We start from the raw sequence: 26,821 nt of genomic DNA on the forward strand, positions 1-26,821 counted from the left end.
TAAATACCTAGTCAACATTGAAATATTCTAAAGAAGATTGCAAGGTGGTTTGGGGGTGGAAGGAGTCTGGATTTTTAAAACTTTGTGACTAATATTAATATTCATGTATTTCTGTTTTATTATTGCACTAGTTGAGCAGTTTCTCCAAATGACACAATTGCAGCAATGTTTTAAAGGAATTACAGAGCAAATAATGTATGGCAGTTAAAATAAAAGCATGTAACAAGCATCTCTCCGTAGACCTTTCATTTTATTACCCAGCAGCTGTTTAATAAATATTCACAAAAAAAGTCTACTAGAAAAATTAGATGAGGAAAAAATCTCACCCAAGTTCACATTTTATAATTAATCAGGTATAATTTTTATCAGCATGTACTCACATTAATCTTCAGAAGAGAAGAGGAGGTATAATTTCCTCAACAATATAGTAGTTATCCCAATGCACTAACTTGCATAATTCATAAAGGTTAATAACAAATTTAATAATATTTATTTGTATTATGCTTGCAATATTCATTTCTTGCATATCGATTTATGGGATGTGGACATCAGTGACTAGGCCAATGAATTTTGCCCATACCTAATAAACCTTGAACTGAGCAGTTTGCTTAGCTATTCACAGTGCAGTTAAGCCATGTTACTTTGGGTCTGAAGTCACTTGTAGGCTAGACTAGGTAAGGCTGGCACTTTCTACCCTATAAGGACATTACTGAAGCTGATTTTTTCTTAATAACAATGGTTTCATAGTCACCATTAGATTTGACTTTACCTCCAGATTGTATTTGTCTATTTTAAATTTCACTATCTATCATGATGGAATGTAGACACATGTTCCGCGAGCAATAGCCTTGGTCTCTGAATTACTAAAACAGTGACAATATCACTGTACTACTGGCTCCCCTTAAATTTAAACTATCGATAACAATGCCCTAAAAACTACCAGCCCATCTCCTTTAAAGCTCTTGATCTGCTGTTACCTCCTAAATTCACCTTACAGGTATCTCCATGCTTAAATCTCTTCAGCGCCAATTATAACACTGAAACAAATCAAAGTCACAAATGACATTGTCTAGAACTGTGACCATAGGAAATCATTCCTTATCCGCCCCAATCTCTCTACTACCTTTCAAACAGTCAACTACACCATCTAAAGTAGGTTGCTTGGTTCTGATGTCCAAATATTCACATTAATTAATTAATATTGATCACCATATTAAATATTGAAATTTTGTTTGGATGCATAGCAAAAATCAATTAGCTAAAAATAAAAACTAATTACATGGAACTTTTTTTCACTTACTGAATTGAGCCAAGGGATCTCTGGATGTTTGAATCTTGTCTTAGTAAACTAAATATTTTCTTGTAAAGCAGGGTTAAAAAAAGCCCTCTATTTCTAATTGTACAATAAAGATATTATATTGTAAATTGAAGTAAAACTAGAGGTATTTGCATTTACATTAAATTTGTAATCCAAAATAAAGTATGTGGTCAACCTAATTTGAATATTTAACTAAAGTTCCATTTCATCCCATTATTATGCTATTAATATGCACAAACACTCACAGCAAAGCATTTTGGTTACCACTCAACTACCTTTGAAGTTTGCTGTGTCTGTCAATTACTGAATTATTTTATAATGTTATTAAAATCCATGTGGAATTTCAGCTGTTCTAAATGTGTTAGCATTCACAATACCATGCAGGTGTAAAGTTTTAACAAAAATTAAGAGCAGTTAAAATGGAAAAACTGGACAAGTTGCTGCCACATGGGAACCATTTTGTTCAAACCTATTAAAATTGTACCAAGAAAAGAGTTCAAAGCCATTGCAATCAATAGACAACATAGTTAATTTTAATTAAAACTTCGTTGCCAATCTAATAAAGGTTAATTTCAGAGGATAAATTGCCTCCATTAGGAAAGTTCAAGGTTCAGTGAAGTTCTCACCTGCTGTAATCCAACCTTGACTCGTGTAATTGCTGTTGCTTTCGAAAGAAAAGGGTCTCCCGCTGAGCGAGCAATCTTTGCAGTCTTTCTTTCTCCAGCTCCAGCTCCATTTTCTGACAGATCAGTTGCTGCTTTTGGTCTATAAGCAGCTTCTTTCCATTTATAACTTCTTCAGCTGTTACTTCCTCCTGATTATTCATTGCTGGATCATGAGACATTCCAGAGCAGGGGTTGCATTCAATTAATGGCTTTAAATGCCCATTTCTTATATTGGTCGATTGATTTTCATCGGCAAGCTCTCTATTTCTCAACCATCCACAGTGAGAAGGTTGACCGACATCAGAATCACAAAAGGTACTGGCCTGCACAGGACCCACATCTACCTGTTTGTTCATGTTATAATGTCTGTCTTCAAATGGCTCTCCTTGAACTGTATTGCCAGATTTTTTACCACAACCATTTTGAGATGGAAAACTTTCAGTACGATGATTTTGATGGACAGAGTTATGGTTTGGGAAATACAGGCCCAGGTCAGGCTGTGGTGCAAAGGATGGACCAACAAGCACGTTTTTAGTTTTGCCAGAAGCATTTAAGGTACAAGGAGGCACAGTTCCAAGATAGGAGCCACCTAGGTCTGAAGAAACCAGCTGAGGAGGATTCTTCTCACTACATACCTAAAAGCAAAACATTTACAAAGGTTATTATGAAAATTGAGACATTCATTGGTGATTTCTTTATTGGGATAGCATTTTCTTGCACAAATTATTTTCAAAGTCATTAAATGAGTAAAATAAAACAAAAGAAATCTATGGATTCTGGAGTTCTGAAACAAAAACAGAAAGTACTGGAGAAACTCAGCAGGTCTGACAGTATCTGTAGGTAGTTAACATTTCCAGTTAACAAATCCAGCCCTGACAAAGGGTCACTGGACTCAAACATTAACTTGCCTTTTCTTTATTTATACATTTTTGTGAGTATCATTTGAGTATCTGGCTGTCTTAACCAACAAATTAAATAAACTGGTAAAAACAGAAAACGCTGGAAATACAGCAAATGTTTTATTAACTAGCACCTATGGAACCAGGAATGCAACGGTTTGTCAAATATTCCAGACAATCACGAAGTTATGCACAATCATAGCAAAACCTAACCAAGCGAAGTTTCAAGATATCATTATCCCTCCAAAAGATCTATGTGAAAACACTCTAAATAACAGAAACATGATGTAGGAAGTACACACATTACTGTTATACTCTATTTACACCATAAATACTCAGACATCATGGTAAATCACAGTATTTGAGATATATAATTTTTGCTGGTTAATCAGAGTGCCGGTTGATAAACAAAACAAAGTTTGTTGTAATCAGCATATTAGGCTGTGAATGTAAAAATACAGTAACCAGCTGGATTTATTGCAGCCCATCACAGAGGGAAACAGGTGACAAGGCCCACTCAAATGTAGGAGAACCTCTGCTCCCATCTCCCAGCAGCAAAACACCTTCCATCATTATGTTGGATGGCAAAACAAACTGACACAGGACATACAGCAGTTAGTGTCAATATGCCACTTTGGCTCATTAAGTTGCCAACTGGCATCAATACCCCCAGCAAACCACAGTTTTGTAGTGGCCAATGGATTAAATGGTGGGTGCATGAGTATCCCACTCCCATCAAGCATCTGTGAACGTGTACTCTAAGGTCTCTCACTTCCTCTATGCCTTTTCATATCACCCATCTTCTCTTATCCCCATTCACTTATATTCCCTAGCCCTGCATTTGCCCACCCCAAATGCATTACCTCCAATTTCTCCAGATTGAATTCCATTTGCCACTTTTTTGACCACTCAACCAAACCATTATATAATTTGAGTGAGAAGCTACCCTCTTCACTGCCAATTTTTGAGTCATCTGCAAACTTCCTAATCAAGCATCCCACACTTTAAGCCAAACCATTCATATATAGAGTCATACAGCACAGAAACAGATCCATTGATCCAACTCGTCTAGGTTGACTAAGTTTCCCAAAGTAAACCTGTCTGGGTTTGGCCCGTATCTCTCTGAACCTTTCCTATTGATGTCCCTATCAAATGTCTTTTAAATGTTGTAACTACACCTGCATCTACCACTTGCTCTAGCAGTCCCTATTACTCACTAAACATGGACAGTAGCTTCTGATGATTCATGTACTAATTCTATAGTTCTCTTTCCACCTATTTTTGTGTCATCTGCAAACATGGCTATATTACTTTCACTTGCCCCATCCAAGTCATAACTGTAAATAATTGTAGCCCCAATACTGATCCCTGTGATGCACTAATTACAAATTGCCATCCTGAAAATGTCCCCCTTATCACAACTGTCTGTCTTCTATTAGTTAGCCAATCTTCTATCCATGCTAATATATTATCGCCAACACCATGTTTGAGGAAATCCCCCAACACCCTATCAAAGATGATTTTAGTCGCCACCATTAGACACATAAGTGACCCAACACGAAGTCCTGAGGAACATGCCTGGAAACCATTTTGCATTTGCAAAAACATCTGTCAACCATTATGCTTAGCTTTGTCACTGATTTTGGATCCTCTTTACCACATTCCCCCATATTCCATGGGCGTTCACTTTTCTGACTAGTCTGCCATGTGGAAGCTAGTCAAATACTTTACTAAAATCTATACCAACAACACTCCCCACAAAGCCCTTATGAATCCCAGTTAATTCCTCAAAAATTTAGTAATACATGGACTTTCCTTAACCATGCAGAATATCCCTGATTAATCTATGTCTAAGGGATACTTTATCCTCTCTCTCAGAATTGAATCTAAGAAAATGTCCATTACCTAAGTTATTTTTAATACATTCACAGGATATGGACATCACTGACTAGGCCATCACCCCAGAGGACAGTTAAGAGTTATCATTGCTGTGGTTCTGGAGTTACATGGAGGCCAACCAAGCAAGGTTGGCAGATTTCCAAGGATATGCGTGAAGCAGATTGGATTTTCCGACAATGTTTTCCTGGTCATTAGACAATGAATTCCAGATTTTTATTATATTCAAATTCCACCATCTGCCATGGTAGTATTCAAACCTGGCTCCAGAACATTATCTGGGTCCCTGGATTAATCATCGAGCAATAATATCACTAGCCATCACCTTCCCCTCTTAGTTAGGCTGGCCAGCATATAATTATTTGGTCTATCACTCACACCCTTTTCAAAACAATTGCACCATGTTCCTAAATCTCCAATCCTTTGGTACATTGTCTGCAGCTCGTCAGAATTGGAAAATGATCCTCATAACATCAGTTCCTTCCACCCTGATTTCCTTTAACAGGATAGGATGCAATCCATCTATTTCTGGTGATTTATCCACTTTCAAGGAGATCAGCTATCATTAAAAAACAATTTATCAAAACAGCAATTAAAACACATTATAATAGTTTAATTCATTTAGATATACAACAAATTAGCATGAAGACTTGAAATTAATTATAACTGACAAAAAAAACAAAATGAGGTAATTTTACTCTTCCCTTTTCACATGTATATAACTATTTGTACATAAAGAAATATTTAAAAATTCAAAATTTAATTACGGCACAGCATTGTTGATTACCTGTTTCAAAGTTTTTGCAAATGCCACACAACAGCTGTACAAGACATTGGTGAGGACACTTGTAGAATACTGCATACAATTTTGGTTGTCTCTCTATAGAAAGGATGTTGTTAAACTTGAGAGGATGCAGAAAAGATTTATAAGGATATTGCCAGGACTGGAGGATTTGAGTTATAGTGAGAGGCTGAGTAGTCTGGGGCTCTTTCCCTTGGAGCTTCAGAAGCTGAGGAATGAACTCATGGGCATTTATAAAATCATGAAGGACATGGATAGGGTGAATAGCTAAGTTCTTTCTTCAGGTTGGGGAGTCCAAAGCTAGAAGGCACAGGTTGAAGGTGAGAGGGGAAAGATTTAAAAAGGATCAGAGGGGTAACTTTTTCCATGCAGAGGATGGCGCATGTTTGGAATGAACTGCCAGAAGTGGCAGAGGTGGTCCAAGTACAACATTTAAAAGGCATCTGGATAGGTACGTGAATAGAAAGGATTAGAAGGGATATGGGTCAAAAGCTGGCAAATGAGACCAAGTCAGACTGGGCTGTCTGATTGGTGCACACGAATTGGATCGAAGGGCTTGTTTCCATGCTCTATGATTCTATTAACAAAATGTGGATTCATTGAAACATCTTTATCTTATTAGCAATGCTGCTCAACAACACACCTGAGAAGCAGAGCTCATCAAGTTATGAACCATTGTTTTAAAAGTGTCCTCCCACACAAGGACACAACGTATAAATATACTGAGTGTGAATGTTATATCCTCGAACAGGTTAACCAGGAGTAAATGTGTCACTTAATTTGCATAATAATCTCAGAAGCTGCAACTCATGTCACTAGCCAGCATGACACCTGATCAATTTACTGAAGAGGCACAGCATGACTTAACATGAACAATGAAAATTCAGAGTATCACATCAATTGTCAAGCATGAAAATTTACTGCAAGTTAACTTATTACTGGATATAAAAAGCAAAAAACAATTTCTGTTCATTTATAGCTTTATAAGTTAAATTATTATTTTTGTGACTGAACTATATTGATAAGCCATCACATATTTTTTGTTTGAATGGAAATTATACACCAAGCTAATAATTGCATATTGCTATTGGAAGATTATAAAAGCAACAAAATATAGCTTCAAGCCCCAACTTCTTAAATTTTATTTCATATAAATAATCTCTCAAAGTTAGAAACGATACTTTTCAATTAACCTTTGCAAATAAAGGTCTAATCTTACAAACTAAAATAATAATAAACTGGGTCAACCTAAATAATATCTTTTATATAAGTGAGAAAACAGCAATAATTACTGCCACAGAAATAATTTCCTTTAGTGATAAAGGGTACATCATGAATTCTTCTACAACTATCACAGGAAAACAAATGTTCTTTTTAATATATTTCATGATCTTGGAATTTTCTCATTTTTACCATGAACCCTGCAAAATTGACTGAAAAATGTATTTTAAATTATTTAAAACATCTGTTTATGCTGCATTTCATCAATCACTGCTATTAAAGATGTAATCTGTCAGCAACAACTATGGTATATCTATCAGGTTCAAGGGAGCTAATGGGTTCAGCGAAATGCAATGGCTTTCAACTCACCTGAAAAGTGTAGAAAACCATAGTACCATTATAAATTTTAGTTTTATTATTTCAAAGTCGGAGAATTCACTCTCAGACTGTATAGCACATTTATCCACAACCAACTCAGAGTACTCCTAAAACCTCCAAATAGATGATAAATTCCAAACGGTAAAAGACACTGCTAATTGTATGCATATTTTGGAGATGGAGACAGAAGGGGAGCATAACAGTATTAAAAAGTACATTAATTTCAAGTTTACCCAATGGCCCTGTTTTTCTAAAAAAAAGCTTTCTTTGTTGCACATTAGTTCACAGAAAGCAATTAACTTACAGACATAGAACAAACGTTCAGAACACCAAATGCTCCAGCTCGCATAGCACAAATTTCACACATCAAGCCCATCAACTTCCAAGCAGTTATGCCAGTGGAAAAGAAAGTGGAATAAAATATTAAGAAATATCTCTTCAACTCTCAGGAAGAAAATCAAAGAAACTGAAAGGGGAGGTGGTAATGAAGAAAAATTCACTGGACCAAAATGTTAACTCTGCTCTCTCTCCACATATGCTGCCAGACCGGTTGACTTTCTTCAACAATTTCTATTTTTGTTTAAGATTTCCAGCACCTGCAGTTTTTTGTTTTGTTTTAGAATTTTGATAGACATCTTCTAATTCATACAACTATAGTAATTTATGTAATCAGAATTGTGAGGTTCATACCAACATACAATTGTCTCTACAGTTCAAGAGAAAAGTATCAGTTAAGTGAACAGTTTGAAAGTGGAGATAAACGTGTTATTTCTCCAGAATTTAGTCCCAAACAGATCATGTTGAGGAACAGGTTGAAACTTTACTTTGACGTTGTATTAAGATCTGTGTCCTGTATTTAAACAGAGAGAAAGATTTGATTATTACTTTCTGTATCAAACTTGCATTCTGTTGTTAAAGATCATTTGGAAGTGCGTGTGAAGATGTTTTCATGAATAATACTGAATTAATCAACTCAAAATGTAAATACATCCTATCAAGCCAGTTTCATTCTGGGATCTGACTTATCCAGTGTTGCCAGCAGGTGGGATCGTAACATTACCTAAATTCTTAGAGAATGTACAGTTGCCTTGGATTTGGTACAGTGAAGGTTCATTCGATGAAGAGGAACACGACTGACACCTGAGGGTACTGAAGGACGCCCTCATAACCACAGGGTACGATGCTCAACTCATTGATCGTCAGTTCCGACGTGCCACAGCGAGAAACTGTAATGACCTCCTCAGGAGACAAACAGGGGATGCAACTGATAGGGTACTCTTCGTTGTCCAGTACTTTGCAGGAGCGGACAAACTACTCCATGCTCTTCACAGCCTGCAATACATTATCGATGAGGATGAGCACCTCTTGCCTCTAAACAACTGCCAAATATTGGACAGAGCATTGTTCGCAGCAAACTACCCAGCCTTCAGGACAAGATCGACCACGACCCTGTTTAACCGTCATGACAACCACTGCAAGACGTGTTAGAGTGTCAACATGGATACCACCATTGCACGTAGGGACGCCACCCACCCTATATGCTGCAAGTACTCATGTGACTCAGCCAACATTGTCCATCTCATACGCTGCATGCAAGGATTCCCAGAGGCATGGTACATTGGCAAGACCAAGCAGATGCTATGATAATAGATGAATGGACACCATGCTATTCTCACCAGACAGAACTATTCCCTCCCAGTAGATGGGCACGTCAGCAGTCTGGGACATTCAGCCTCAGATCTTCGGGTGACCATTCATCAAGGCAGACTTCGGGATATGCAACAACACCAAGTGGCTGAGCAGAGGCTGATAGCCAATTCTGGTACCTAAGAAGCTGGCCTCAACCAGAACCTTGGGTTCATGCCATACTACAAGTGACCCCAACACACAATACACTTTTATATAACACACACACACACACACACTCAACCCGCACACACACCCTCTCACAGGTTTATAATCCGTTACACTCAGGCACACATACTATCAAGCACATGCATACACTCACATGCACAATCTCTCCCTCTCCCTCTCCCTCTCCCCCTCACAGGCACACAAACACTCAAATCTATGGGGTGAATTTGCATTTGCAGAATTGTATTTGCAGATACTTTTTATTTTCACTCAAAAACACACAATCTGCAGGCAGTCAATCCATATAACATTTTATAAATTCACACATTAGAAACAGAACCAGTGTGACTCAAGACTGGGATACAAACAGACTCTAATCTCATACCTTTAATACATCGTCTGAGCTGAGATGTCACTTTTTTTTACATAAAACCTTAAGTTATCTCGAGAATGTGACTTAAAGTTTTGAGATTTACATATTAATGGACTGAAACCTGCAAGCCATCTAAAAGACAAAAGGCTTAACAGCAATCGACGTGTGTTCAATATATTGCTTTAATTGCATGATACTGTGATCTGTTGCTCAAAATTCTGTGTCTTATGATCCTTCCCCACTAGTTACCTGAAGGAGTGGCGGTCTGAGAAGCTCGTTGTTCCAAATAAACCTGTTTGACTATAGCATGATGTTGTTTGATTTTTACCTTTATTCTGATAAAACCTGAAGTTATCTTGAGGCAGTGACTTGAAAGAAATTCTGGGATTTAGATATTAATCAATCGAAATCTCTACCATCATTTTAACTGATTAAAGACTTCATAGCCATCTAGATTTGTTCAATATATTTACATAAGTTGTATGACGCTTTGATCTTTTACTTATACAATCTGGATCCCATGTATTCTCTCCCACTAGCTATTCAAGGAAAGAGGGGAAGCTCTTACAGCTTGCAGTTTAAAATAAACTCAGACTATAAGCCAGTGTCATGTGATTTTTGACATTATTAAGATTATCATTGATAAGATAGCATTTGCAGTCTTTCATCATCAATTCATAAACCCAAAGATCGTATGCACACAGTAGGAAGTTTGTTTTTCCCTTCCTTTAAATTCTAAATAGTTGATTCATTGTGTAATTCTATTGTGTAGTTTGAAAAACAAGAATGCAGCTGACTGGAATGTGTCACTTGTTTTCTCATTGTGTTTTGACTGAAGTCAAAATAGAGTCACTTGATTTTTCATTTTGCCCTTCGTTAGGATGCTTATGAAATCTGACCTAATGATGCAGACTGCACTTTCTAAATAGAAAAACATGGTGGGTTAAAGATGGCTTACTGTCAATGTGCATTCACAATTCTGTGGGGCAGAGACACAAAATGTGCATACAGAGTTGGTTCAAGAAACTTGTAGGGTGTGCACTGAGAAGAGGTATTCCATGGTCCACACATTTTCATGGTACCCTGTCCTGCTCCCCTCACCTTTTACGATGTTGAGCTAAATCTTTCTTTTACTGTTAGCATAAGTGCAATATTCCTCACTTTTTCTCTCTCATGCATATTTCCCATGGAAGGGTCTTATTGTTTTTTTGTTACTCCAATGATGTTTGTAACCTTAATTCCTTTTCTTTGGTGAGTTCTGTCAACTGAAAAAAAGTTTAAAAAGGTAGGAGTGGCTAATCAATATCGAGACCTACTTCAGTAATTGATGGACATGTCCTATGACCATCTGCACTACTGCAACAGAACCTCTGGAAACGTCAACTGAATTCGAAGTCCCTGCTGCTCCAGGATACATTAAAACATCTGCCATTAAAATATGACCTCCCCCCTCCCCCCCACCCCCATGTTTTTGATGGACATGTTAATAATTAGAGTTAAGATTAGGACATTAGAGAGACAAAGCAGTGTTATATGCTTGGGGGTGCACAGCAAGGTTAAAATTTTGAATGATACATTTTATCAGCATTTACTAAGTAACAATATTGACAATATATCAGTAGAATAAGAGGTGCCAGATGTAATGGATAGGGTGAAAAGGATGGAATGAAAAAGGTTGTCTATTCTTATAGTGGAACAGTTGCACCACCTATATGGGCTTGCATCCTTTTTTGGTAAAAGAAACAGGAGTGAAAACAATGGAAGGGCTTGTTATAATCAACCCTTTGCTCGATGCAAGAGACGTGCCCAAGTATTGAACAAAAGTGACACCCTGATTCAAAGAAGGATACAGACCATTCCTTGTAGCTAATAACAAAAAAAAATGAAGGACATGCAATGGATGTTTTTAATGTGGGGTTTAAGGAAGAATTTTTCAAAGTAACAGATAAAAGGCTGGTTAAGAATATTGAAGGTTATAGAATACAAGGGTCAATGTCAGCTTGACTAATAAATTGAATTAAGATTGAGGAGTTCTGATAAATGGTTGTTGCTTAGATGTCATGATGGCAGACATTGGTGTACCCAAAGGTTAGTACTTGGACCATTAGTTGCTTGACTTATTTTTTAATATATAGAAATAGTCCCAAAAGCCACTATAAAACAGACTATCATAATGGACAGTCAAGTGGCACTTTTTCGAAATTCACTCATGGGATGTAGGTATAGTGATGAGGTGGTGGTGAGAGACTTTCTTGAACCACCACAGTCCACGTGCTGTAGGTAAATTCACAATGTCATTAGGGGGAATTCCAGGATGTTGACACAGCAGCAGTAAAGGAATAGTGATATATTTCCCAGTCAGGATGGTGAGTGGCTTGGAAGCGAACTTAAACATGGTGGTGTTCTAATGTATTTGCTGCCCTTGTCCTTCTAGGTGGAAGGAGTATTGGGTTTGAAAGGTGCTGGTTGAGGACCTTTGGTGAATTTCTGCATCAATTCTTGTAAATAGTAAACACCACTGCTACTGAGCATCAGTGGTGGAGTAAGTTGATACTTAGAATGGAGTGCTAATCAAGGTTGCTGCTTTCTCCTGATTGTATTGAGCTGGAGTTCTGTTGGAGGTGCACTCATCCAAGCAAAGTGGGAAATATTCCATCACACTCCTGACTTGTGCCTTGTAGACAGCAGACAGGCTTTGGGGAGTCAGGTGGTGAGTTAACAGCTGCAGCATTCCTAATTTCTGACCTACTCTTATAGCCACTGTGTTTATGTTGCAAGGCCAGTTGAGAACCTGCACAATGGTAACCCATCCCAGGTTGGGGATTCAGTGATGGATACACCATTGAATGTCAAGGGGTAGTGATTAAATTGTCTCTTAATGGTGATGGTCATAGCCTGGCATTTGAAAGAGTTGGGGAACTTGCAAACGGTGGTGGCCCCAAGTATCTACTACCCTTGTCCTTCTACAGCTAAGTGGTTGTGGGTTTGGAAAGTGTTGTCGAAGGAGCTTTGATGAATTACATTGAAACACTGAAATAGAAGTCAGCACAATGGATGGAAACTTGAGCTTCATAAAGAGGTTTTCAGTATCAAAGCAGGGAAGTCATGCTGAAAGTGTGGAAAGCCCTGGTTAGATCACATTGAGTGTAACGAATTTAGTTACATATCTGCAAGAACAGATAGGAAAAAGTGGAGTTATTTTCCTTGTAGAAAGGAGATTAAGGAAACTGATTAAGAGAAACTATGTTGCTTTTACACTCATCACAAATTGACACCATGAGACCAGATGATCATGGAAAAACATGCCCATTAGTTGATACAAGGTCAGCATTAATTCTGGCCTGGTATTAATTCTTTTAAACATTTTACATCCTTATTTTACTCGGCAGGAGTGGGGGGGGGGGGGGGGGGGGGGGGGTTGGTTCAGTTTTATGGTATTATGCAACTATTCTGTTCTCACATAGTTGTTTTGACATGTTCATTGTTTAATATTTTATTGGAAATATAGCAAGAAATGAAAAACAGAGCTTTATTTCTATTTTTCTGACATTATTTCCTATAAATAATGAGGTTCCCATTTCATTCAAGAGTGGGGGGAGAGACAAATTCAATGCTTTGGACAAGACATCCAGAACTGAGGAAGTGAATAAGAACTATTTTACACAACAAGTGGTAACAACATGAAACTTGCTGCTTATGAAAATGGCGCAAGTGAAATTGTGAAAGATTTTGAAAGAAACTTGAATGACCAAAATCACTTACAGGGATAAGGTGATAAGGTGGGAAAATGGGACTGATTGATTAGACTCTCTTCAGACAACTGGCATGATCTCAGTGGACTGAATGGTCTCCTCTGAAGTAATGACTCTACAAAATGGATGCAAGGATGATGTTGCTTTTATACTCATCACAAGGAGATGAAAAGTTTTCACCCTACCACCTTCTGTTTTTCAAAACTTACTTTGTATATTATGACCAGATCTGTAATGATGAGGAAATCAAAGTTGTTCAATTATTTAGAAGTAAACACTAATTGGTGTCTTACAAACTAGAAGAAACTGAAAAACGCTAAGCAACTTGCTGTGAGACATGCATACATAATTTACAAATGGCTTGTTCATTCATCTACCTGTATGCCCACTGCAGCATGTAATTTCATAATTAATAACCTGCCACAACACCTGTATGCTTATTCACACTTCCTGCGAATGTGATGTATCTCAATGATCTTCAGATAGCAAAATCCTTTTTTGCAGATGTTAACTGCATATTAATTCACTCTATGATACAACTACCTAGCTTGCAAATTGCACAGATGGCACCAGTACATTGGCAGCAAGTCAAACTGCACATCTCTGTTTTTAGCTCATTACTTTTGTACCTGGCCATTATTTTGATATTTATTTTTTCTTTGATTTTAATAAATGGTTAATCCTAGATGCACGTATGCATTGCCTACTTACTCATTTAAATATTAGTTAAATTAAACTATTTGATCTCCTCTTGCTTCCTACAAATACTTGAATAAAGTCTTTGGGATCCAGTGTTCCTCTTGGTTTATGATTAGCCAGAGAATCACAAAGCAATGAAGATTATATCCAAGGTTGCAGCAATTATATGAACAAGGAAAGTATTTAATCCTGTATCTGTTCTGGTGCTACAGATTTACAATAAATATCTGAACCAATTATTTTAAGCATTACATATTGGTTTAGCAAGACATCTTTTATTAAAATGCACACATTCAGAAGCATTAAAATGCTGGAGGTACAAAGCACGGCTGGTCAATTCGCACTTCCAAAACATTACTCAGTTCTACTTACTTGGTAATTGTAATTTTCTTGAGTTCCTCCCTCCCTTTCAATTCCTGAGTTACAGTTCTTTCTGGGATGCTACTATTTCTTCTCTAGCAAAGATTGACACAAAATATCTGTTTAGTTCATCTGTTTTCTCTTCTTTCTCCATTATTAATTGACCAGACTCTCTTTCTATCAGACAAACATTTCCTTTGTTAACTTTTTTCCCCCCCCAAAAATAACTGAAGCAACCTTTTCATATTTTTGGCCAACTCTAACAAGGTTCTCCTAGTTCTGAAGGGACACCGGACCCAAAACATGAACTCTGCTTTCTCTACAGATGCTGCCAGACCTGCTGAGATTTTCCAGCAATTTCTGTTTTTGTTTCACACTTGTCTTTCCTATTTCTTCTCTATTCTACCATATGATTACTGTTTGGGAGCCTGAACACAACTCCCATAAGTCATCTTTTGTCATAATCATTGTTATGACGCGGCAGGGAACCCCTCTGTTAGTTAAACCAAACACCCAGAAAAGTTCATCTCACCTCATAATCTGTTAGAACAGAAGTGACAGAGAATTTCCCAGATTCCACTATTTAAAGAAAATAATATTAATTTATTCCTTAACTCTAAAAGTGAATGTTAAACAACTATTCACAACTCTAAAACCCCTTTTTCTCTGAACTGCTTATTACCTGCCTCCAACTCTATAACAATATACTGTTCCAACAAAACACATTTAAATTACATCATCTAAATTTCAAAACCATACAGCAGCAGTCATCTTCAGTATCTGTCTTCTTTTGGCTGAAGATCTCCCGGGGTTGTTTTCTTTCTTTTTACTGTGAAGATATTTCATATGAAAAAAGGTACTTTTGATAGTGTGTTTCAATCTTTTGGGTACCTCCCTCTCTCTTGAGATGGCAGTTACTCATGATTTAGAAAATGCCTGCCTTTTTTTATATACCCAACATCAGATCATCTCATTGGTTCAATGTTGGCAAAACAATAAATTAAAACTCAATTGGGTTTTAGTATCCTAGGGCATAATTTAAACTGATTGTTGATTTGACAACAATTCTAATTTAATCAGCCAACTCAGGAATTCATTTCACAGCCAAGTATGACATGTTTTAAATTTTCCAGAACACTGAGACTGTTATCTTTTCAATGTGACAAAGGTGCTGGTTAGCTTTCAGTGCAGAACAGCATTCACTCTCAAAGATACAGTACACACCTTCAACTTCATAAGATTATTCGTCCTCTCTACTCTTGACTGTTTCAAATCCTGCTTTCCTGAATGAATGTTATCCCTCTCAATTGTGTTAGAATCATCTTTAATTAACAAGAGCAATTCTCTACCCTTTCCTAAAATCAGGGTAGAAAAAAGGCCATTTGGCCCGTCAAGTATGCACCAATCCTCCAAACAGCATTCCATCCAGACTCAGCCCCCTACCCTACCCCCATAACATTTATCATTTGCCATAGCTAATCCACCTAGCCAACACATTCCTGGGCACTACGGGCAATTTGGCATGGCCAATCTACCTAACTTGTGCATTTCTGGATTGTGGAAGGAAACTGGAGCACCCAATGGAAACTCATACATCATGGGAAAACATGCAAACCCCACACAGACACAGTCACCAGATGCTAGAATCAAACGCTGGTGCCTAGCTTCTTGTTCTTGCTAAATGTCAAATACCTTTCAATATTCACACTGCAGTCTAAGTCATCCTGTAGCCACGTCTCAATTGTGGCCATTAGATTGCACTTATTTATCTTAATTTATACTACTATTTGATCTGTTTAATTTTGCATGTTATGTGTATCCAAATGGTATGTCAAGTTTTGTCCTTTTTATCTTTTCTTTAAATTAAACTAATCAATCTGTTCAACTATTATTACACCCCACTGGAGCAGCTAGGCCTCCTAGTCCACAGGTAGGGACACTACCACAACATGACAAAGGATCCTTTTGGTCCTCCTTTTTATTATTTTGTAATCTCTACTTGTATCTGTTGATTGGCTCTTAAATCTGTATTCTCTGTCCCTTCTTATCACTGCTGTTTCTATCATTTCCCACCTTAATTTCTTCCTTTGTTGTATCCTCCTAGGGATTTACAACTCCCTAAATTTGCACCCTAGCCTCCACTAATTAGTTTAAGGCCCATTTTACTTCCTAAAAATGCTGGTCCAAATACCCATATCATATGAATGACTTTTTAAAAAAATCTCTTCCAGGTGTATTCTCACAACTTGTCCAAAAATAGTATGATCCATCCTACAAGCAATTTACTTTCATCCTTCCATTCACTGTTCTCAGGATCCTAGTCACCAAAATCCAGTTTTACATCTGTGCTCCTTGTAAAACTTCCTTAAAGCTCATTAATCTGACCAAGCATTTCATCACCAATGTTAAAGCTCTCCTTTCATGGCTCAATTCTCACATTCAATTTGCTATTTTGTGACACAATCTGGGACCTTCAAATTTAAAGGTGGGTGACAAAAATGTTATTTCATGGTCTTTGGTTCCCCAATAGTAAAAAAACCGTCTTTATGAACCTCATTTCTCTCTCAGCTGATACTTTGTCTGGAATTTGCTAGTTGAGCTATGATCCTTACATTGACTTCAAGTCTGCATCAGGAAGCTTAAAAGTGACTGCAGCGTAATGTCACTCAATCTTTTTGGAGCCAGCCAGTTAAGAAGATACCTCAGGAAGCCCTGGTTAATTAAAGACAGCAGAAAGAAAATTGAAGTGGAAGGCCCAATGGGAGTATTCACAGTGATGCCCAGCTGAGAATCCAGACAGGGTTGGTTGGCATTCGAACAAGATGACAGGAGCACCTCAGATAGATTGTAAAGTCATAATTCCCTCAAGACCAACTTGTCAGGCCTTCAGTGGGAAGGGGAAATGACTCCACCAATAGATGGTTTGCAGCTGTGACGATTACATGTCAGTTGGTGCCTTTTGTGATGTAACAGTCTTCTGGACTGATACGGAGCCTGCCTCTGGCCTTGGCAGTAGATCAGAACTGGTTATCCATCACTGCAGTGTGCCTATCCCTCTCCAGCAAGACTGTTCAGAAGCAGGAATGTGCTGCATATCTGATTTAATTAACTTATTTGAAAAGTGATTCTTGGTCATGACTCTTAACACACCTTTGAAGAATTGGGAAAATTGAGATGCAAATATCTTCAAATAGTACTACATGTAGTTGTTCATCCAAACAGTATCTGTACTTTTTTCATCTATTGCTTGAACTGACTCAAATACATTTTGTTTTGCTTACACTCAATGTTTACCGGTATTTTCTCCTCAAAAAATTTAACAAGATTTGAATCATCTGCCTAGATTGCCTTTATTTGGCAATGAAAAATAAAAAGATATTAAGCAGACCTATTACCACAACTTTTCCTGTAGATATCCTTTCTTCTAACCTGATCTCATTTGTGTGAAGGACTGAGAGATTGCATGACTGTCTCATTCAATCTGTTGAACTTCATATCTTCTCTTTGGTTTTAAAGGCTTAAAGACGGAAGAGGAAATCAAAGTCTGACATCAGCTAACTGTCATTATTTACTCAACATTTCATCATTTTCACTTTTTTCAAGCTTGGGGGTGTTTTGCCCCATGGGGCTTAATCCTTCACCTCAAATTCCCAATCAATAAAATCCTCATTAATTTTAGAACTTCTTTTGAAGCACAGGCTACCTTTTGACACTGAATTGCACTGTTGATTATTCATCTATGATTATCACGATATCAGATATAAGCTCACTCCTGCACATATCTATCATAAACACATTTGCTTTATGGGATTACAATCAGGAGCAATTTCTAGTTGTCTCTACTCTAACTCAAAACAATCTAAAATGAAGCTATGACAGGAGATTTGACAGAGATATTCAAAATCTTTAGGTATCTGGTCAGAGGTGATAGGAAATTGACCCATTAGTAAATGGACTGAGATGGGTGGGAACTTACAATCACATTGAAGGGACTAAAGTTTTGAGGATTTAAATAAAGTTTGAATATTCATCTCGCCTTGGCAAGAGAAAAGGAACTCCATCTCCAGAAAGTCCAACAAGATTTGAGGTTACTTTGCTGGAAAAGGAAATAGGACTTAATAATCACTTTCAATTGGTTCCTGGAGGTGTTAAATGAGACATATTTTCTATAGTATAGAGTATATGGTGCCTAATAAAATCAAGTTCCATCAAGTGCAGGTAAGAAGCTAGAGGGAAGAGTGGATGGAGAAGGAATTATGGAGGTGGATGGAAGAGTTGTGGTGGGAGGACTCCTGTCCAGAGAAGTGAACTCAGAGACAATAAACTATTTCAACATTGTGTCATGCCCAAAATTCATTGTGGGGCGGGGGGTACATAAAGAATCAAAATTACATCCTCTGTTGAGTACTGATCATTTAGCATCAGAGAGAGGAAGTTGGAGGGTACAGTGAATACATGATTAATAGATGGGATTAGAAAGAGGGATGGAATCAGAGGGAAGGGGAGGGAGGGAAGAATTCAGAGGAATATTGGTACCTGTGTGTTTTTGGAGCTCAAGTTCCTGAAAGGAAGAGAAAAAGTGTCTCCTTCAATGCCTTAACAAGAAGAAAAAATAAAGTGGGTGAAGAGTAAGCAGTGGATATAATATATTTGAATTTGCAGAAAGTGTATGATAAGGTATTAAACATTAAGCTATTTAATAAGATAGAGGTTAGCATGGATAGATTCTAACTAGTAGAAGGCAGACTTTGGGGTAAGGAGGATACTTTGTTTAAACCCTCAACAGGCACCTAGTTTGAGTTTTGCCAGGGCTACTGAGTTCCTGACCTTATTACAGCCTGGATTCAAATATGGACAGAAGAGCTGAATTCCAGAGGTCAGGTGAGAGAGTGACAACACTTGACTACAAGGTTGCATTTGACCAAAGTGTAGCATCAAGTAGCCCTAATAAAACTCCAGTTAATCAAGGGAAAACTCTCCACTGAAGGAATCATACCTGGCAAATAGGAAAATGGTTGTGCTTGCTAGATGTTAGTTATCTCATCTCTAGGAATCTGCTGGAGTTCCTCAGGCCTAACCATCCACAGTTGCTTTAATGACCTTCCCTCCATCACAAAGTCAGAAGTGGGAACATTTGCCCACAATATTCACCACCATTCACAACCTCTTAGATTTTTGAAAATTCACTCATGGGACTTGGGCATCACTAGCAAGGCGAGCACTTACTACCTGTTCCAGGAGCCCTTGGAAAAGCGGTAGTGACACCACACAATAGCACAATCTGAAGAGGGATATGTACCTTGGCGGAAAGAATATAGGAGCTGAATATTATTTAAATGGTGAAAGATTTGGGAATCCTTCTGCAAATATCATAGAAATCTAGCATTGAAATTCATTAAGTATTCAGAAAGGGAAATGGAATGTTTGCCTTTACTTCAAAGGAAATGAAACAGAAAAAAAGAGAGAAGACTTGCAAAAACTAAACAAGGTACAAATCAGAACTTACCAATTGAAAGATGTGCTGAAATCGGAAGCAATGATTTACTAGGCTGATTCTGGTTATGGATGGATTTTCTTGAGAAAAGGTTGACTAGGTTGGGCCTGTACTCATTGGAGTTTAGAAAAATGACAGGAAACTTTGTTCACATGTTTGAGACTTAAGGGGCTTGTTAGACTCGATGTGCAGAATTATTGCCCCTTGTTTAAGTGTGATGGACGAGAGGGCTTAATCATAGAGTAAGTAGTCACTCATTTAAGATAGAGATGAAGAGGAGTTTCTTCTTTAGGGAGTGCAGTAAAACTGTGGAATTCCTTACAGAAAATAAATTTTGAGGCTGGGTCATTAAAGTATATTCAAGGCTGTGACAGACTGATTTTAATCAATCAGTGAAGGAATCCAGGGTTATAGGGAAAAGACAGGACAGTGGACTTGAGGATTATCAGCCATGATCTCATGGAATGGCAGTGGAGACTTGATGAGCCAAATGGTCTAATCCTACATTTCGGTCTTGTCTTCAAATCTTGTCACCTGCATTTGCAGCTATTCACTGGAAGTTTGAATTATTTGAAAAAGTTATCAGTCTTCAAGGGACTTATTGAAACATTTATGGGTGGCACAGTGGCACTGTGGTTAGCACTGTTGCCTCACAGCGCCAGAGACCCGGGTTCATTTCCCGCCTCAGGCGACTGACTGTGTGGAGTTTGCACGTTCTCCCCGTGTCTGCGTGGGTTTCCTCCGGGTGCTCCAGTTTCCTCCCACAGTCCAAAGATGTGCGGGTCAGGTGAATTGGCCATGCTAACTTGCCCGTCGTGTTAGGTAAGGGGTAAATGTAGGGGTATGGGTGGGTTGCGCTTCGGCGGGTCGGTATGGACTTGTTGGGCTGAAGGGCCTGTTTCCACACTAAGTAATCTAATCTAATTGTTCTGCTCCAACATCTTATTGCCTTCTGAGATTTTAAGTTTGAATGACAAATTTGCAGTAAGAGACAAAGCCTTTTTATACAGCAACCAATTATGGCAAGAGAATTGTATAGTAACTGTACAGAAAGTTTGTCGGCCTATGGGGAAAAGGTGGGGAGTGATACTAGGTGATTTGCTCTTCTGGAGAGATTAGACAAATAAGCAGGGCTAAAAGGATTTGCCTTTTGAGAAGGTACTAGTGAACTGCATTCTCAACCTGCTGCAGTCGATTTGATGTTGGTACACGCACAATGCCTTTAGGAAGTGAAGTACAAAATTTTGAATCAGGAACACTAAAGGAATGGCAATATATTTCTAAGTCAAGATGGTGTGTGGTTTGGAGGGGAACTTGCAGGTGGTGGTGTTCCCAAGTATTTATTGCTCTTGTAATGGTAGCGATAGTGAGTTTGAAAGGTGCTGTCTGCTGAACAGTTAAAACAGACTCATAACACTAACTCTGTTTCACTCTCCACTGATGCTGCCATACTTGCTGATTTTCCTTTTTTCTATTGCTAACTACACGTGGTTGAGCTCAAGGACACTATATCGACATATAGGAATCAATATTAAGACCTTCTTTCTCAGTAATTCAGCTACATCAACTATTACCAAATACAGCATTTTTAAAATTCATTTTCTACACAAGGTGTTAATCTGAATTAATTTCCCTTTAAATCTCTCAGCATCCGGACTTGGAATTTTCATCATCATTCCTTCACAACTGCTAAGTCAAAATTCTGGAACAATCTCTCAAACACAGGGACTGCACAGTTCAAGGAGGTAGCTCACAACGAGCTGCTCAAGGGTAATTGGGAATGAGCAAAAAATGCTGACTTTTCCAATGATGGTCACACCACAAGATTTAATCAGAAAGTCATAATCCACCAACAAACTCTTTCAGCTTAGAAGAGGAGAAAGGCACAGTCTTCTCAGCCTTCATCATTTGCAGTGATAGCTCAAATAAATGGAGTCAATAAAAACGTTAAAAGGCTAACCCAACCAGTTGCATCTTAGCTTGGAAATATTAAAGCACATTACATTGGAAATAGAATGAGATTAATTGAACCTCATGGACAATCTGAATTGAAATACAAGAGGAATTTTTCTCTTTTTCCAATGTGATATTTGTCACTACAGGAAATATTGATTTTGCAAGAGATTAAAAGCAAAATGAATTTTACATAGCATTATATAAAATCACCGCTCTGTTATACGGAGATTACATCCATGGCCATTCAGGCAGTTCATCTAAATAACACCGATTTGCTTTTATATTCCTGATTACTAATATAAGACATGCTGTTAACACAATGGAAGAAACTACATTTTGTCCACTTGAGTAACAACTACAAGATAAACTAAAGTAGTTAATTTATCCCTGTCTCAATTGAGTAGATCATATAGAATAGTGAAACAATACAACAAAGCAAATCTATATTGCTTCTGTTGTAAACTTTATGCACATTTTAATTATCTTTAAATTCCAGATGGTCAGCAATTTATGTTACAGTTGTATAGTTTTCAAATGCAAAACGGACCTTTAATCTAATTAAAGCATCGAAACTGAGCAAGCACCAGTTTAGAAGAAAGACTCACTGGCCGACATGAAGCAGTTGGAATAATATCCCACATGAAAGAAACCTAATTGCAACAATGACATGTACAATGGTCATCACAAGATGACCATGTATAAATCTAGCCACAAGATATTCATGTACTAAGTGTGAAACCTGCTAAATATAAAATGAATAGAGAAAAACAATATGCAAGAAAATCAAAACTATTAATTAAATGATTTGTCAAAGTATAATAACTTTTAAAGTCTAAAATTTATTGTAACTATCTGATAGTACTGAAACAATAGGAAATGAAAAACGTACGAAAATTCAATGGAAACCTTTGAATAACACAGGCTACTTTGTTAAATTACATGTTTCAGAGTCGTATTAAATAAGACAAACTCTTGTTGCTTAAATAATTGTAACAAACTGCATCTTAGCATCCCGCTGTGGATGGTTTCCTTACTTAAAAGGCAAAGTTATTTTTACAGGCATATGAAACACAACACAGTAAGGAACCATTTAAAATTTGTTTTTTTAACCTCAATAATCATCTGCTGTACATTACCTAGGTGGTTCATAAAAATCTCATTAAAATATCAAAAGAAAGAAAAAATATCAAATTTTCCTACCTTCTCGATTTGTCTCTTTTTGTTCCATTTTAAGATTTATATACTGTTATACATATAAAGATGAACCTTTCCCAAGGTATTTGGCCCTTATACGTGACTATTCGACTTGACCCCTTTCAGACATAAATAACCATTTCTGGCAGGTTACTAATGGGAAACTGGAGCCTAAGTTTATGGGTTTATATTCCACTGTCAATCAAGCATTAAACCTGAGATACTTCAAGAATGGATGTAGTTGAAGGATGCAGATGAAGGAAGAAACATCCATTTGATGTGGGTACAACACTGTTTCACCAACACCACCGCAGTCCAACCCGACCAATTTAAGAAAGGTTAAGATGGTCACTCAGTTGAAAATTATCTATAGTAAAGAGGTCTCCTTTGGCAGAAACCTCTCTTACTCCCATTATTTTATGCAATCAATACTAAATTGAACTAGTCATTTTTTTTAGATTAGATTACTTACAGTGTGGAAACAGGCCCTTCGGCCCAACAAGTCCACACCAACCCGCCGAAGCGCAACCCACCCATACCCCTACTTATATCCCTTACCTAACACTACGGGCAATTTAGTATGGCCAATTCACCTGACCCGCACATCTTTGGACTGTGGGAGGAAACCGGAGCACCCGGAGGAAACCCACACAGACACGGGGAGAACATGCAAGCTCCACACAGTCAGTCGCCTGAGGCGGGAATTGAACCCAGGTCCCTGGCGCTGTGAGGCAGCAGTGCTAACCACTGTGCCACCGTGCCGCCCAGCAAAACTGTTACTTTCTTTTTCAATGCAAGAATGGCTTTTAGAACAGAATAAATAATTTTTTTAAAAATGGGGAATGTAATGGCATAGTGGTTAGCACTACTGTCTCACAGCACCAGGGACCCAGGGTGAATTCCAGCCTTGGGCAACTGTCTATGCGCATATTTTCCACGGATCTGTGTGGGTTTCCTCCGAGTGCTCCAGTTTCCTCCCACAGTCCAAAGATGTACAGATGAGGAGGATTGGCCACGCTAGATTGTCCCATGCTGTCCAGGGATGTGTAGGTTGGGTGGATTAGCCTTGGGAAATGCAGGGTTATGGAGGGGGTGTTGAGAGTCTGGGTAGGATGCTCTTCAAAGAGAGTTGGTGTGGCCTTGTTGGGCAGAATAGTCTGTTTTCACACTGTTGGGATTCTATGATTCTATGAAATAATCAGAATTAAAAGTCACAAGTTGCATTTCCATGAATGAAACACATAAATGCAACTGTTTCCATGTAATTTTACTACCATGACTGTATTTATGTATTCAAGTTGGGTTGGACTGAATTCATTTGTTCAAATTAAATGTGAGAAATGGTCATGGTTCAGAAGATTGCAATGTACAACCAACCAACCAACCAACCAATCAGTTTGGATGATGAGGAGAAATAACAAAATAAAGATGTCAGAAACAAAAACAGAAACTACTGGAAAAATACAACAGGCCTTGCAACACCTGTGGAGAGAAGGCAAAGGTATCATTTTGGGTCTAGTGACCCTTTCTTCAGAACTCACTAGATCTGAAATGTTTCTGTTTTGTTTGTTAATTCCAGCATCCCCAGCTCTGTGTATTTTTTTTTGTTAAGGAAAGATATCACCAGTGGGAGTAGTTTATAGGTCCCATAATTGCAGTTAACGCAGTAGGACAGGATATAAATAAAGAAATAATAATGAAGTGCATGAAAGGTATGGCAATAATCTGGGTAACTTCAATATTCACATCAATTGGAGAGGTCTAATTGCTAACGGTAGCCTGAAGAGAGGATGAATTCATATGAACGCAGTCAGAATAGAATCTTATTGCAATATGTTACAGAATATATCAGGGATCAGGCTATTTTGGACCAAATATTGTTTATTAAGACAGGATTGATATTACAGTAAAGGATCCTCTACACAAAAGTGATCACAGAGTCATAGACACGTAGAGCATGGAAACAGACCCTTTGGTCCAACCTGTCCATGCTGACCAGATATCCCAACCTAATCTAGTCCCACCTGCCAGCACCCGGCCCATATCCCTCCAAACCCTTCCTATTCATATACCCATCCAAATGTCTCTTAAATGTTGCAATTGTACCAGCCTCCACCACTTCCTCTGGCAGCTTATTCCATACACATACCACCCTCTATGCGAAAATGTTGCCCCTTATATCTCTTTTATATCTTTCACCTATCACCCTAAACCTATGCCCTCTAGTTCTGGACTCCCCAACCCCAGGGAAAAGACTTTGTCTATCCATGCCACTCAATGTTGTAACCCTCTAAGGTCACCCCTCAGCCTCCACCACTCCAGCCTCTCCCTGTAGCTCAAATCCTCCAACCCTGGCAACATCCTTCTAAATCTTTTCTGAACCCTTTCAAATTTCACAACATCTTTCCAATAGGAAGGAGACCAGAATTGCATGCAATATTTCAACAGTGGCCTTACCAATGTCCTGTACAGCCGCAACATGACCTCTCAACTCCTGTACTCAATGACCAATAAAGGAAAGCATACCAAATACTTTCTTCACTATCCTATCTAAATGCACCTCCACTTTCAAGGAGATATGAACCTGCTCTTCAAGGTCTCTTTGTTCAGCAGCACACACTAGGGCCTTATCGTTAAGTGTATTAGTGCTGCTAAGATTTGCTTTCCCAAAATGCAACACCTCGCATTTATCTGGATTAAACTCCATCTACCACTTCTCAGCCCATTGGCCCGTCTGGTCAAGATCCTGTTGTAATCTGAGGTAACCTTCTTCGCTATCCACTATGTCTGAAACTTCACAATTAAGTTTGAGCTAGAAACATGGGCCTACTACTAAAATATGTAACTTAAATTAAAATAACTACAAGTAACTGATGACGACTGGTTAAAGTGGAAAAGGATAAAAGGTTCAAAGGTAAGCTTGTGAAGATGCAGTGGCCGACATTTAAGGAGATAGTTCACAACCATGAACAGAAAATTAGAAAGATGCATTATCTGTAGCTAACTGGTATCAAGGTTAAAAAGACATTGCTGTGAGATTAGTGATAGAGCAGAAGACTGAGAAAAGTTTGGAAATTAGCAATGGATTACTAAAAAGTAGTAGAAATTGGAGTCTGAGAGAAATCTAATGAGAGGGCAAAAGCTTCTATATGCATATAAAAAGACTAGCAGAAGTGAACATTGATCCTAAAAGAACAAGACTGAAGAATCAATAATGAGAAAGAAAATGGCACAGGCTTTGAACGAGATCAGACAGTCCCCAGGTTGCAAACAGGTTCTGTTCTAGAGTCTGTTCGCAAGTCAGAACACAACACAGGACAACATAAAGGAGCGTTCATCAGGACAGGAAATGTTCATACGTCGAGTCTTCAAAATTGTACCACTGTATGAAATTGTATTCATAAATACGCATGCTCATAAGTCAAATGTTTGCAAATTGGGGACCTCTTTCGTACATGTTCCATTTTCATTGCAGAAGATTTTAAAAAAGGTACCTCAAGAACAGTTGAAAATCAAAAAAGTAAAACTAGAGGAGGAAATTAGGTCAGTTACCACGCTACAGAAAATTAATTCTAAATAGTAATGGGACTTAAAAATCACCAAGTTCCCAAGATTTGATGGGCAGTAGCCTGCGGTCTTAAAACAATAAGCTGCACAGATGGTGAACGCAATGGTTGTAATTTGCTAGATTCTGCACAGGTCTCAGCAGTTTTGAAACTCACATGTAACAACTCTGTTCAAGAAAGGGGAAAGGCAGAAAGGAGGGAATTTTCAACTAGATAACCTAAAAATTGTACTAAAAATCAGACAAATATAAAGAATCAACTGGGGTGCTACTTGCATTGGTTGAGAGAGAAATTTGGCCCCAACACCAAAATAATTATTTGCTGTTTAATTATGTCTATGGGATCTTTGTCATACCTGAACCACCAAGCCAGTTTAGTGATACCTTTGGCATCC

At 38.0% G+C, this 26,821-nt stretch overlaps 1 protein-coding gene across 5 annotated transcripts in view; it reads right to left on the reverse strand.

Moving 5' to 3' along the window:
• The window catches only part of kiaa1328 (KIAA1328 ortholog), a 179,900-nt gene that overhangs the window by 99,380 nt on the left and 53,699 nt on the right, over positions 1-26,821 (reverse strand). For all 5 annotated transcript variants that reach the window (XR_009645001.1, XR_009645000.1, XM_060829546.1 and 2 more), the window contains one exon: positions 1,945-2,618. Coding sequence is in view for 3 of the 5 variants with exons in the window: in XM_060829546.1 (XP_060685529.1) it covers positions 1,945-2,618 (674 nt within the window). In the remaining 2 variants the exon portion in view is untranslated. The remainder of the gene's footprint in view (positions 1-1,944; positions 2,619-26,821) is intronic.

The sequence above is a fragment of the Hemiscyllium ocellatum genome, chromosome 1 (assembly GCF_020745735.1).
Source record: "Hemiscyllium ocellatum isolate sHemOce1 chromosome 1, sHemOce1.pat.X.cur, whole genome shotgun sequence".
NCBI classification, from domain to species: domain Eukaryota; kingdom Metazoa; phylum Chordata; class Chondrichthyes; order Orectolobiformes; family Hemiscylliidae; genus Hemiscyllium; species Hemiscyllium ocellatum.